Source organism: Humulus lupulus, chromosome 4, assembly GCF_963169125.1.
Source record: "Humulus lupulus chromosome 4, drHumLupu1.1, whole genome shotgun sequence".
NCBI classification, from domain to species: Eukaryota; Viridiplantae; Streptophyta; class Magnoliopsida; order Rosales; family Cannabaceae; genus Humulus; species Humulus lupulus.
Genome location: NC_084796.1, coordinates 16381260 through 16395618, shown reverse-complemented (window position 1 = coordinate 16395618; position 14359 = coordinate 16381260). Strand labels below are relative to the sequence as shown.

The following is a 14359-nucleotide window of genomic DNA, read 5'->3' as shown; positions in this document are numbered from 1 at the left end:
TCAGCACTGTAAATTATTCAGAATTTCTTAAAAATTTGCAGGATGTCGTAAATGACTACAATGTATGCCGTCATATAAAAAAATTGAAAAAACAATTATCGATGTGAAGAAAACAACCCACTGGCTGCACCAGTGCAGTTAATACCGTTGTATTACCCTAAATATATATAATTTATTTAAAAAGAAAAAAAAATTATAGTCCTTTTCCAAAGCACCTTCGTGGAAAGCCCATGCCGTGGATTACAACCAAGGAGTATTTGTGAACAAGTTAACTAAATTTATATATATTTTTTTTTTTGAGGGGAACTATATTTATATTTTTAATTATGTGAGTGTTATAGGGTGCTATATGTGATTTTAATAATGCATTTGGTTTCTTTAGTTAGTATATTAAGCTTATCATCTCACACTTAATCCTCTTAAATTAACTATTAAGACTAATTAGAAGTATATTCGTTTTTATGTTAATGCCAACTTGCATATACAATTAGAGGTTAAGAATTTGGCTTTATTAAGCTTCTGTCTATGGCATCTCTAAACGGCATCTTTATATTCTGTTCACTCCTGAAACTTCATTGTTTCAATTCTACTAAACCAAGATAATTGAAGCAGTTGTATTGTATATGTATATATATAAATTTTCTTGCTAGACACAATTTTAGCACTCGTTTTATATGCCGTTACTTCTCCTTTACTTGTGTATTCAAACACTTATAACACTATGATAGTGGCATAGCAAAAAGCTTTTATTTCGGATATGAGTAAATACATTCACATAAAGTCTTACTAAATTTTTATATACAATAACATGTCTTCAACTTTAATTTAAAATAGGATTTATATTATGTCACTGCCTGTAAAAAAATTAGTGCATATTTTATGTGTAATTATCGTGCAAAAATTTAGTACATATTTTGAATACGTATAACATTGCTATTTCGAGCTTTTAGTGTATTGTGAGTTCAATCCTTTATAATTATGTTGTTGAAAACTATTTTTCTGAGAGAGCTCTAATAGTACTTAAACATTAAATGTACCCCTTCTTTTTTCTCAAAATACAAATAAAAAAAATCAGAAGTAGATAGGTGGAGTTCTAGCCAATAATTCAGCCAAAAGAGGATTAGACAAAAGGAAAAAAAAATGCAATTATTGAGCTTAGTGTTTGAACTCAATGTAATCTTCCCATAAGGTCTTAGTATATCCGCCCACAAACTGTCCTCAACAAGTCATTTTTCTTTCAATAAATAAAAGACTTTTCAAGCCATGACATATGATCTAGGTTGAAATATAACTGAGGAATTTAAGCTATATAGGTCATTTGTTTAATCAAGGTTTTGGTATGAGAACAAACCCAACCAATGATTACGTGCCACATGTTGATCGACAACATCATCAAAATCATGGTTAAGTTCTCAAAACAATTCATGGCTAATGTCATTGTCCGGAACTTTTCTTTGATGTGATCTCTTTTAATTTGATTAATTAATACCTCAAATTTCACATCCTTAACTTCAACAAGAAACATTTAGTCAAAATCTGGCTTGGTCTTCTCTTCTCTGTGGACCTCTTCATCCATTTTCATGGTTTCTTTTACCAAGTTTATAACTTAACACTTTCTTCCTTAGCCTTTCTTTTGTGTTATTTTTATTCCTACAAATTCTTTCTTTTCCTCAACTTTCAACCTCTGAGGAAACACAGATTTTTTACCCGATATTCTTTTGGGAGACTTTTTGCACATACAAAAAAGACATCTTTTTTTCTCTCCCAATATTTTGTTTTGTAGCCCAAGTATTCAAAACAAATTCATACAACCCTTTTAGCAGCACAGAAAGATTTAATTCTGTGGGGAGGAACACTGAAGAAGAGATTCCTGAACAAGTTGAATCCAAGGTGAGTGAGTATAATCATTCCAAGACCATGTTCTTACTATGGTCTTAGTTAAACGTCATTTATATACAGTTTAATTTTTTTTAAGATTCTGAATGTTGGTTTGGGAACAAATTAGGCCATGAAGCAAGGTCAATGTAAAAAATCTCTTTTTGCTTCAATTCACAAACCATCAACAGAAGATAGCAGGCCAAGAAGCATGGTTATTAAGGTAAATCAAACTTTTTTTTTTTTTTGAGAATTTTCTCTTATTAAGTTCTTGAATATCGTTCTGTATCTGACCAGACTTTTGATTGGTCGACAAATAACAACAGAAAGCAAATACTGTAATTCCATCTCATATCATAGCCGAAGCAATATCAACATTACATGATGATGGTCTTGGCCTTAGATGGTCAGGTCCAATTACACCAACAGAAATGGAATATGTTGAGCAATATGTCCTAGCAAAGTATCCACAATATGCGGGCCTTGTTGAAGGTGAAAAATTTGACCTCTCTAGTATTTGCATCAATGATGAGTCTACTACCGATCCTGTCACAGATGACAAGAGAAAGTCTCCAAGGGGAGCATCCAGAGAGCCCACCACACCCTCCTCTGGTGGCAACCTTCCTGAGCTAGATAGGACACAGTTAGCGCCATCAAGATTGCTCGATATCCTCACAACAAAATCCTCCTTTCCTGGTAGTTTCATCTCAATCCCTGAGATACAAGCTCGAAACAAGGTTTTGAAGCACTGCGGCTTGCCTGATGAAGAGTACCTAGTTCTCTTCACACCGAATTATGTCGATTCCATGAAGTTAGTAGGGGAGAGCTATCCATTCTTCAAGGGAAACACCTACATGACCATTATAGGAGAGGACGAAGAAGACTGCATAAGGGAGTATGCTAGTTTCAAAGAATCAAGAGTGATTTTGGCACCAGTGACTTGGTTGGACTTGAGGATCAAAGGTTCACAGCTTAGCCAGTACTTCAGGAAAAAAAGCAAGTACAAGCAAAAGGGTCTGTTCTCCTATCCTGCTGTTGTAAATGGGACTCATTATTCACTGCATTGGGTTTCAGAAGCTCATCGGAATTCATGGCATGTTCTTCTTGATGCCACTGAACTAGTTATTGGCAAAGACCACTTGAATCTGGTCCTGCATAGGCCTGACTTTGTGTTATGCAGTCTTGACAATACACCTGCAATTCCTTCAAAAATAACTTGCCTCTTGGTCAGGAAGAAGTCTTTTGATACCACCACAGCTTCATCTCAAGTCAGTGAGTAAACAATACTTGTAAATGTAGACTTTGTTTTCTCTGCTTAGGGAAAAATCTATCTTTAGTCCAATCACATACAGAAGTAGCAACCAAGTGTCAAATTGGGCTAAAGGGATAAGGAATTTTGTTTCAGATTACCATTTTAAATTGTGATCAACAGACAATATAAAGAAAGATCTCAGGTTTGAAGTCCCAAAACTAAGTCTTACTTTATATGGCTACAAATTTTCATTTCACTGAAACACAAGAATCCAAAAGCTCCCAAAATAGCAAGCATTTTCATTTTGGATTGGATCTAACTCTTAAGAATCTAAAAGATGATACATTGGCTCTATATATTTTTTCAAATGATACATTGGCTTGCAAATTGCATAATTAGTGGGGAAGTTCGTAATATGTTTGGAAAATAATTTTTTTGGGGTTTATAAAGTGCTACTCATGTAAGATTTAACATTCTTGGCTGATAAAATCTTGCTAGTTGCTAATGCTACCTCTGTTAGGTAAATTAAGCTACACTAAGTCAAGCCTTAAAACCATGTAAACAAAATAGAATTTTCCCAAATGTAACAGGGTCTATTCACTAAATATTAGAGCTCATCAAAATATTCACTTAGCAAAGGGAATCGCCTAAGCCACATCACTTTGTGCAATGCACTTATTATTTCAAATCACACGGTACTACGTATATTTAATTTTTATTTTCATAAATTTTTAATATATTATTGCATATATCAATTATTAGTTAATTTATATCTTTATATTTGTGTGTGTGTTTTTTTTTTTTTTTTAAAAAGGCAATTCATTTTATAGATTAAAAATCTTCATCAACTAGATGAGTAATACAACGTTAAAATACATCATAAGACAAATGATCATAATCATCCTGTTGTAGACTAAGTTTTGCCAAATAATGAACCACTTTTGGAACAAAGTAGCATGAACCAACTTGGCAAAGATACATAAAATGTTGGATGTCTCCAACCATGGTGTTATCTACAGAATAGCATTTACCTCTCTGAATAGCCCAGATAGCGTTTAGACAATCACTTTCAAAAGAGTGGATAGTGAGACTATCCTGGTAGCACCATTTCAACGCCTCAAGACAAGCCAACAACTCGGCCATCAAAGGAGACTGATTGGATCACACTTGATGAGTGAGTAATCGAATGACCACTCTTCTATCATTACATATCACCGCTCCAAATCCAAGCAAACCCCGCCGAGTACACACCCCTGCATCCACATTCATTTTGAATTGCATATGATCAGGTGGTTTCTAGATGGTAGATTGTCCACCCTTCTCCATCATTGTAGCTTGTCCACCTACATGGTCCTCGATCAAACCAGCTGCAGTAACGTCATTAGTTCCAGTTGCCTTACATTCACTACCCTTGCTAGTATTAGTTGTCCGAACCATTTTGGCAGTAGGATAGTCGACTATAATGCATTTAGCGGTTTCCCGGAATTCAAAGATAAAGTATCCAACTACCTGACAAACTTTGATAGGCTCACGAACCTTCTCACCTTGTTTAGACTTGTTTCGGTCAAACCAAATCATCCAAATAACACTCACACAAACCTCAATCTCTTCTTTAGGCAGTTGAAATATACACCTAGATATGACATTTTCTATTTTGATCTTACTCGAGTCTGCCACCTTACCACCCCAAGCAAAGTGCTACCAATAAGATGTTGAGAAAGGACAATCTAATAGAGCATGCTTAATTGTTTTATCATCTGACCAACACTGAAAACATCTTGGATTGATATTTATACTTCTCTTGTTAAGCACCTGGGCAGTAGGAAGAAGCCTATGATAAACCCTCCACATAAATATGTTAAGCTTAGATGGAATATGGAGTCTCCACAGTCCCTTCCACCATTTCGACACCGTCTTAGTTGATGATGAAGCTTCATGAGCACATTCCATAATTGCTTTGTATCTAGATCTAACTGTATAACAACCATTAGTATCAAAATGCCAGAACACCTGATCAACAATATCACGACAACTTTGTGGTATATTAAGAATATACTCATAATCCACCTCCCAAAAAACTTGTCTGACAAACTCTTCATTCCATTGTTTCCCATGAATGAAGTCTACCACTTTCCAGTTGGGACCCAACCTTCCTAACAGAGTTTTAGGATGAAATATGGTTAACCTAGGCAGCCATGGATTTGTAAACGGATGGATAGATTCCCCTCTTCATCCATCTGAGACTGCCTTGGTCATAAAAGAGGTATTCTTCTTCGTAGCACTAGCGTCTCCACCAGTAGAACAAAAGAGTTTTGCATAAAACCCAGCAATGATCTGAGTGATATTGTCTACGTCTTCATGTCAAACCCCATTAGCATCCTCCAATCCCTTAATCTCGTTCCTCTTCCGTCTTGAGTTTTCCTTCCCATGAAAGAACTTTGTATTTCTATCTCCGTGAGCTAACCACTTGGTCCAGGCACGTTGTTTCCAATAAAGCTCATCCATGGAAAGTAACTTATGTAGCTCTCTGTTCAACTCCTTAAGTCTTTCCACTTTCACCATTGATTGAGACCCATTGTGTAACACTTCGATCAATCCCCTTACTTAATACGCTCAGGAATATGTCCAAATTTAGCATTTTTCCATGCTCGTAAAGCAACCCCACAACGTTGAAGTCCAGTGAGGAAAGGTTCAACGGAGCCGCTAAATGCCTCATTCTTCCATATCTCTTTCATTGTGTCCACACAACATTCATCTCTTAACCAGCTGGGTTCAAAACGAAAGCCCCTCCCTTTCTCAATACCACTATGTACCGGTGTTGACGAGAACATATCTATCAAGATAGCTATATGATCGGAACCCCAAAACTCTAGATGAGAGAGTTTATATTTTTGGAAACAAAGAGCACGAATAACCAGCCAAACCCCTATGTAATCTTTCCAATATATTGGCCGGACCTCCTCTACTGCTATTTCACGTAAATGGGGCTCCAACAAAGCCAAGGTCGTGCAGCCCACAATCATTCAATACATCTCAAAAGCAAGACAAAGAACTTGTACTCTTTGGCGATCCCCCCTACATTTCTCTATTTGGCAAAGAATGGCAATAAAATCACCCACCATACACCACAAAAAAGTTGACAAAGAATGAAGACACCGAACCAGGTCCCACGTATGTCATCTATGGCAAGTGGTCGGATTTCCATATACCCAAGTTAACCGCCACTTAAGATCGTTAGGAAGCGTCACTGCACCGTCAATACAGTTGTCCCCATACTTGACAATTTCAACATCAGTATCAACTCCCAGCACAAAATAAGTACCAGCATGCTTGACAATTGACAAGGATTCCCATTAGGAAGGCCTAACCTTTCGGGAACTCGGCATACTCGATTTCCTTGAAGCAAGGTCTCCATTAAAAACACCATATTAGGTTGTAAGCTCTATATGAGCCCAAGCAAGTGACCGAATGCACAAGGGTTACCCAAGCTCGGGGCATTCCAAATCGCATTACTAGTATATATTATTTAAAAAAATGTTTTATTTTGTATATTTGTATACTTATATTTAAAAAAAGTACTTCTATGTATATTCTTAAAAAAATTGACCACATTAATCAAATAGGTGCAAGGCTTGCACTTGATACAATAAAATGTCGGTGATTTTTTTTTTTGCCATTTTCACCGCCCAATCACAACGCACTCACCCTATTTATTGAGTAGTATTCCAACCAGACTAAAATCAACTCTGAATCAGACCAATATTCCAACTGATAAATGAGCAGGCTCTCTGATTCCTGCCTCGTAATTCAACGTTGAGTCTGATGAAAACTAGGCTACTGTACAAACAAGTCCAGTGATGACAAGAATAAAGTAACAAGCAATGCTCCCGAGAACGAGTAGCAACACAGCCAAGCTGTTTTTTTTTCCTAATTGAGCCGTGCAAAACCTTGGCATACCGCAAAACCATGCATGAAAACAGCTTCACAAAACCAGTTAGAAAACTTAAAGCTTGAGATTGAATATAATCCCTAGCATACCACATATATATATATATATTATTGAAGAAAGACAGGCATTTAATAGTATTACAAGGATGCTACCAGAAAATTGAAATACATCCTAGTTTGATAAAGTCTCCACCACACTTTTATGTTAATAGATATTAGAAAGTACATCATGTTGCCTGCAAAAACAAAGAAAACTACTAGCTCTAATCCATAAACTAAAAGCTCCGGCACAGCTTTGAGCGGGGCCTGATTAGAAAAGAGAACAAAAATGTACATAGAAAGTAAGGAAAAAACATAACTGCTAGTCCTTTGATATCTCTAGTACTTTGTTCTCCCATCTCCTTCGGTAATCACATCTTTGAAAGCTCCACCACTAGGGATCATAGGCAGGACATGTTCTTGATGAGGAACTATTACATCCAGCAGATACGGGCCAGGCGTGTCCAACATCTTCTGAATGGCTCCTCTAAGCTCTTCCTTCTTTGTCACACGTGCGGCTGGTATGCCACAAGCATCAGCAAACTTCAACATGTTGGGGAATATCTCAGTTTCTTTAGACGGGTCCCCAAGGTACGTGTGAGCTCTGTTAGCCTTGTAGAACCGATCCTCCCACTGAACAACCATGCCCAAGTGCTGATTGTTCAGGAGGAGTATCTTGACAGGAAGATTCTCCACCCGGATGGTTGCCAACTCCTGAACATTCATGATAAAACTCCCATCACCGTCGATGTCAACAACGATTGAATCCGGGTTTGCAACAGCAGCTCCAATGGCTGCAGGCAAGCCAAAACCCATAGCTCCTAGTCCACCTGATGTCAGCCATTGACGAGGTCTGTTGTACTTGTAAAACTGAGCTGCCCACATTTGATGTTGACCAACACCAGTGCTTATGATTGCTTTCCCACCAGTCAGCTCATCAAGAACCTTAATAGCATACTGAGGTGGAATTGCTTCCCCAAAAGTCTTGAAAGTCAAAGGGTGTTTTTGTTTTTGATCATCCAACTCTTGTGTCCAAGCAAAGAAGTTGAGCTTAAGTTTTGATTTGTTCTTCTCAAGTATCTGATTCATTCCATCCAAGGCAGGTTTAACATCTCCACAAACAGATATATGGGGCTGTTTATTCTTTCCAATCTCAGCTGAATCAATATCAATATGAACTATCTTAGCTCGGCTAGCAAATGCCTCAAGCTTCCCTGTCACACGATCATCAAACCTAACTCCAAAAGCAAGCAACAAATCAGCCTTATCAACTGCATAATTAGCATACACAGTACCATGCATTCCAAGCATTTGAAGAGACAATTCATCAGAAAGAGGGTGAGCTCCAAGACCCATTAAAGTACTAGCAACTGGAATCTTAGTGAGCTCCACAAACCGCTTCAACTCCTCACTCGAGTTCAAACACCCACCACCAACATACAAAACTGGCTTCTTTGACTCAGAAATCAGCCTAACAATCTGCTCCAAATGAGCCTCATTAGGGAGCTTGGGCAACCTAGCTAAGTACCCAGGTAGCTTCATAGGTTGGTCCCAATTGGGAACCACAAGCTGTTGTTGTATATCTTTTGGTACATCAATCAAAACCGGACCGGGTCGACCCGATTTAGCTAAAAAGAAGGCTTCTTTAACCACCCTAGGAATGTCTTCCACATCAAGAACAAGGTAATTATGCTTGGTAATAGATCTAGTTACCTCAACAATGGGGGTTTCCTGAAACGCATCAGTACCGATCATCCTCCTGGGGACTTGTCCAGTAATGGCGACTAAAGGAACACTATCAAGGAGCGCGTCGGCGAGGCCACTAACCAAGTTGGTCGCGCCGGGGCCGGAGGTCGCGATACACACACCGGGAAGACCAGAGGAGCGAGCGTAGCCCTCAGCCGCAAAGACACCACCTTGCTCGTGGCGCGGGAGGACATTTCGAATGCTGCTAGACCTGGTGAGAGCCTGGTGGATCTCCATGGAAGCACCACCGGGGTAAGCGAAGACGTCGGTAACACCTTCGCGCTCGAGGGCTTCGACGAGGACATCAGCTCCTTTCCGAGGCTCGTCTGGACCGAATCGGGAAACGAAGGTTTCGGGCTCGGAGGAAATGGTGGGGGCGGGGGTTGTTACGGCGGAAGGAGGGTTTCGGCGAGGGAGGGAGCTATTGGTGAGGTGGAGGGGGCGGCGGAGGAGAGAGGGGTTTTGGGGAGAGGAGGAGAAAGGGAGTAAGAATCTGAGAATGGGTTTGGAAGAGGAGGAGGAGGAAGAAGGGAAAGTAGAGGTCTTGGTGAGGAAGGAGGAGGTTGGGGCATTGGAGGTGGCGGCCGCCATGGTTGACATGCAGAATGAGTTTCAGTGTGAGAGTATCTGTGTGGCAAATACTTGAAGAGGATGGCTTTAAACAAACCACCACAAAAATTTTATGTTTTTATTTTTTATTTTAAAAAATATATATTTATATAATATATTTTTTAAAATATATATTATATATTCAATTTAATGACTTGAGTAGTAGTGGCAGACTTTGGGGTCTTTTGATATAGGGTGGTTACTGTTTTGACTTTAGTGCATTACATACAAAGAGGATGTATTGGGGTAAAAATTTGGTAGGAGGGATTAATTTTTATTGTTAATTATTTTTTTTATATATGTATATATAATATGTTCAATCTTAAATAAAATAGATATAATTGATTGGAAATTTAGTGTAAAGAATAGTGATTGATATTAACATCTCATATTATTAATATGAGAATAGTGAGATAGAGTGTTGGTGAAAGATGAAGAGTATAAATGAAAGAGAAAACACTCAATTTATTTAGTTATTTTTTATGTAAAAATTGGAATTTCATTTAATGGGAAACAAGGATTAATGCATAGATAGAGCTAGTAATATTGTTGACAAACACTAATAAAACTAACTTAATACTAATAGGACATACAAGCCAAAGCCATGGCCATCAACAAATACCATACCATCTAAGATAACAGACAACGAAAAACATCTAAAATACTTTCTACCAAACCTCACACACGAAAAATTCCTAATAGGAACATACAAAAGCAATACCTTCAAAACTAAAACAATAGAAACAACAAACATGAGAAATATCAACATCATAAATGTAGCAGCCAAAAGAGAGAAGTCACTATTTAGCTACAAAACACTATATCGCCAAAAAGAGAGGCCTAACTAGACCCACAAACCCTAGATTTGTCGCACTAAAGCCATTATTGTCGAAAACCACTAATCAACCACCATCCATTCGACCAAAGACTCACTAAGTTTGACGAGAGGCAATCTTCATCCTTGACAAAGCACCATGAAACCACCCATTGGACCACCACCATCTGCACGGGACTTGTCGAAGTCAAAAAACGACCACCATTAGAAAGCATAAGATCAACCAAAGAATAAAGGAGTTAAATTACCTTCTCGAGCACACACCACTGTCGAAGCAGCAAAATAAAAATGTCCAAACCCCATACACTAGAGCCACCTTAAACCACTAAATATAGGACCCCTTAGTCAAAGCTCCACCGACACGTAGAAACGTGTTGACAACACTTCAACTAAGAGGGGAAAACCCTAAATATAGTTTTTTAATTTTTTTTTCACCAAGAAAAAGGGAAAATGGAAAAGACTGTAATTTTTTTTACTATATCCTTTTAAATTATTTGGTAGAAGATATGGAGAAATGGAAGTATAAATTATTATTTATTTATGAAATCATAATTGTTGACACAATTTTTCTTCAACAATTTATTTAGGATAAACGACAAGAAATGTGTATAAGGGTGTGAAAGGGGAAGAACACAAAAAATAATAGTGGTTTCACTCCAAACATCTAGCCTACGTCCACTAGCGTTTTTTATTGATTGATCTCAATAAGGATTTTTGCAACATTTTGGCATACAAGAGAATCTTCCTCTACAACATGAAGTCTCCATTTATATAGTACATGGAGCCAAAAACCCTATCCACATAAACTCTCCAATTAACTCCAATTCATATACAAAGGTGAAAGCAAGAAACTTAAATAATATTGTTTCCTAACTTGTTAGAGTTGACCAATTAGTCTTAAATGACTAGTTTGTTGGTTGTCTAAATATCTTTTTTTTTTTTTGGCAATAAGAGAGAAAATTTATTAACTCAAATCATTCAACAATACATGTTGGAATTCAGGAGAAATATCAGCAACTCCTAATCGACGATCAGAAACAACACTTGTAGCCTTTGCAATACAATGGGCTAAAGCATTAGCAGATCGCCTAATAAACGTAATAGAGACATTTTTTGGTTTTAACTCAGAAAGAGCTCGCTTACACTCAAGGACCAGGCGGCCAAAATACGAATGCATAGAAATCTCACTTCTAATAGATTGAACAGCCACCATACAATCAGTTTCTATTTCCACATGGTCCCAATTTTCATCCTTTATCCAGCTCAAAGCCTCCTTTATGCCGAGAGCCTCCGCCACATCAGGTGCAACCAAACCTCTTCGACAGGTAGCCGAAGCTCCTAAAAAACGACCCAAATGGTCCCTTGCCACACAACAAAAACTGAAGCAATTAAGGGAATCAAACAGCCCAGCATCAGTATTAATCTTGACAACCCCTTCTCTAGGTGGACACCATTTCTCAGCACCATCTTCAGGCCGAAGAAGACCCAGAGACAAATTAACCAACCTATCCTGGGCAGAGACCCATTGACACAACACTGTCCGAGCCATACGAACCACTTCAGAAGCAGAGAGATGCCTTTGATGCCAAACTAGTTGGTTTCGGCAATGCCAAATTGCCCAGCACAAAACCGCTACTTGGGCACGCTGATCACCGTGAAAGATGTCAAACTGGGCAGAAAGCCAAGATGAGAAGTTACCTGGAGCAAAGACGGAGACCCCGAATCCTAACTGGTACCAGCACAAAGCAGAAAAGTCACAAGCAATCAAAATATGGGCAATAGTCTCGGGCTCCCTTTGGCAAAACGGACATGTGGAGTCAACTGCAACATGCTTCAATTGAAGCTGGACTTTGGTTGGGAGGCACTCTTTCGCAGCTAGCCATAAAAAATTCTTAACTTTGGGCGGAATTTTGAGGTTCCATAATCGCCTCCAGAATCCCGAATTATCACTAAGCTCAGAGTTAGGGGCTGAAGCTTGTAATAGAGAGTACGCACTCTTGACAGTGTAAACCCCCAATCTATCATGACGCCAAAACCAAGAATCATCATCCTCTTGAGAAATTGGAATATTAGCAATTAAATCAACGTCCCGCTCACAGAAAAGATCTCTTAAGATCTCCAAATCCCACTGATTGCAATCCACTCTCATAAGTTGCGAAACCCACTTATCTTCCAGCGCCTGGTGGGACGAAATAACGAAGGGATTGGTGATATCAGGAAGCCAAGGATCCGAAAGAATTCTTACAGAACGCCCAGACCCCACACGGATACTCGCCCCACTCCTAACCAGATTCTGAGCCTCAAGAATGCTACGCCAAATGAAACTAGGGCTCCCCCCTAATTTGGCCGAAAAAAAGGTAGACTTTGGGTAATAACGGGCTTTGTACAGCCTACTAACCAAGGAATGGGGATATTTAACTAGCCTCCAAGCCTGCTTTCCAAGAAGAGCAACGTTAAACTGGTTAAGGTTTCGGAAACCCAAACCTCCCAATGCCTTAGGATTACACATACGCTTCCAACTCATCCAATGGATACCTTTGGTGGAAGAAGAATTGTGCCACCAAAACTTGCGCATCCGACGCTCTAAATCATGGCTAATCTCAAGTGGTAAGAGGAAGACGCTCATCGCATAATTTGGTAGAGCTTGAGCAACAGTTTTGAGCAGAATCTCCTTTCCCGCCCTAGACAAAAGCTTGCCTTCCCATCTCTCAATACGCTGCTGGATTCTCGTTTTTAAGTATCCCAAAATCACAGATTTCTTCCTACCTAGAATATTAGGAAGGCCTAGGTAAGTGCTCTCCTCATCCGCTTCATGAATCCCCATATCGCCGCATATAGTATCTCTAGTAGAGACATCGGTATTATGACTGAAGAAAATACTAGACTTCTCGAAATTAATCTTCTGGCCAGACGCTTGTTCGAAAGAATGGAGAAGATCAAGTACATGGGAAGCCTCCTCAGAGCGAGCCTTGCAGAAAATATAACTGTCATCAGCGAAGAACATATGGGAAATTTTAGGCGCACCCCTCGCCACCTGCACTCCACTAATCAAATGTCGCTGCTCGTACATATTAAGAAGTGTCGAAAAGCCCTCTGTACAGATGATAAAGAGGTAGGGAGATAGTGGATCTCCTTGACGCAGTCCGCGACCAGGAACAATTTCCCCAAAGACCTGACCCCCATGACAAATTTGGTAGCGAACCGAGGTGACACTGCCCATAATCATAGTAACCAACCTCGCATCAAATATCTTATTAATTGGTGATTAAGTAATTAATTTCCTCGATTATTGATATTTTGCTTATTCCGCCAAATTACTCGAGCACTTGCTTGTGGACATCGTGCATTGAATACGTTTCTCAAATACATTCTACATCATTTAGTGATTATGGGCATAAATGTCCAGGTCGCAAGCACTTCTACTGGGATTGTGATGTTCGTAGTTTGGATATTGTTTGTCGCAAGAAGTAGGTGTCCGTTCGCTCTTTTGTAGAATTTTGCTCGTCTTCCCTGCACTCGAAGAACTAAATGGATTCACTTGAAAAGTTACTTGTCATTTTATGTGTGCGAAAACCATGCACATCAATAATAATGTCTTTATAATAATTTTTTAACTCAATATATTTATATTTTGAAATAAATTAGAGCAAAAACGATAAATCCTTCCATTAATGACAAGATTCTAAAGAGAAAATTTGAAAGGATTTCAATATTTGAGTCTCTATCTTTCCCTTCCACCACTAGTCATTTCTCTTTCTCTTGTTTTTTATTCATCTACCTACTTCACCCTTCTACCAAACATAGCCTAAGCAAATAATAATAATAATAATAAACAATCAAAGCTGGTAGCTGGCAACAAATCCTTCCATACTCAACTTAGATCCCCTAAATTACAAGAATTTGCAAGTATATTTCTCTAATAACTCTTTCACACATTAGCTTACAGTTGCTCAAAAACAAAAATTCTTGACTTTTTTATTTATTTTTTAGCTCATAATTTATAACAATTTTTTTTTTTTTTAAAATAATTGAAAATAGGGTAAGCCTTTTTGCTA

At 38.5% G+C, this 14359-nt stretch overlaps 2 protein-coding genes across 3 annotated transcripts; one reads left to right on the top strand and one right to left on the bottom strand.

Moving 5' to 3' along the window:
* Window positions 1–1615: 1615 nt before the first annotated feature.
* Window positions 1616–3471, top strand: LOC133830053 (uncharacterized). 2 transcript variants are annotated; one of them, XM_062259956.1, is made up of 3 exons: window positions 1616–1890; window positions 2006–2098; window positions 2202–3471. In XM_062259956.1, exons 2-3 carry the CDS (start codon window positions 2009–2011, stop codon window positions 3153–3155), a joined length of 1044 nt encoding a protein of 347 aa, XP_062115940.1. In that variant the 5' UTR covers window positions 1616–1890; window positions 2006–2008; the 3' UTR covers window positions 3156–3471. The 2 variants fall into 2 exon arrangements, with proteins under 2 accessions (XP_062115940.1, XP_062115939.1); XM_062259955.1 differs by lacking the exon at window positions 1616–1890 and having other exon boundaries at window positions 2005–2098; window positions 2173–3469.
* Window positions 3472–7121: 3650 nt separating this feature from the next.
* Window positions 7122–9523, bottom strand: LOC133830052 (acetolactate synthase 3, chloroplastic). Its single transcript, XM_062259954.1, has one exon. The coding sequence runs from the start codon at window positions 9458–9460 to the stop codon at window positions 7454–7456; it is 2007 nt and encodes a 668-aa protein (XP_062115938.1). The 5' UTR covers window positions 9461–9523; the 3' UTR covers window positions 7122–7453.
* Between the last annotated feature and the right edge of the window lie 4836 nt (window positions 9524–14359).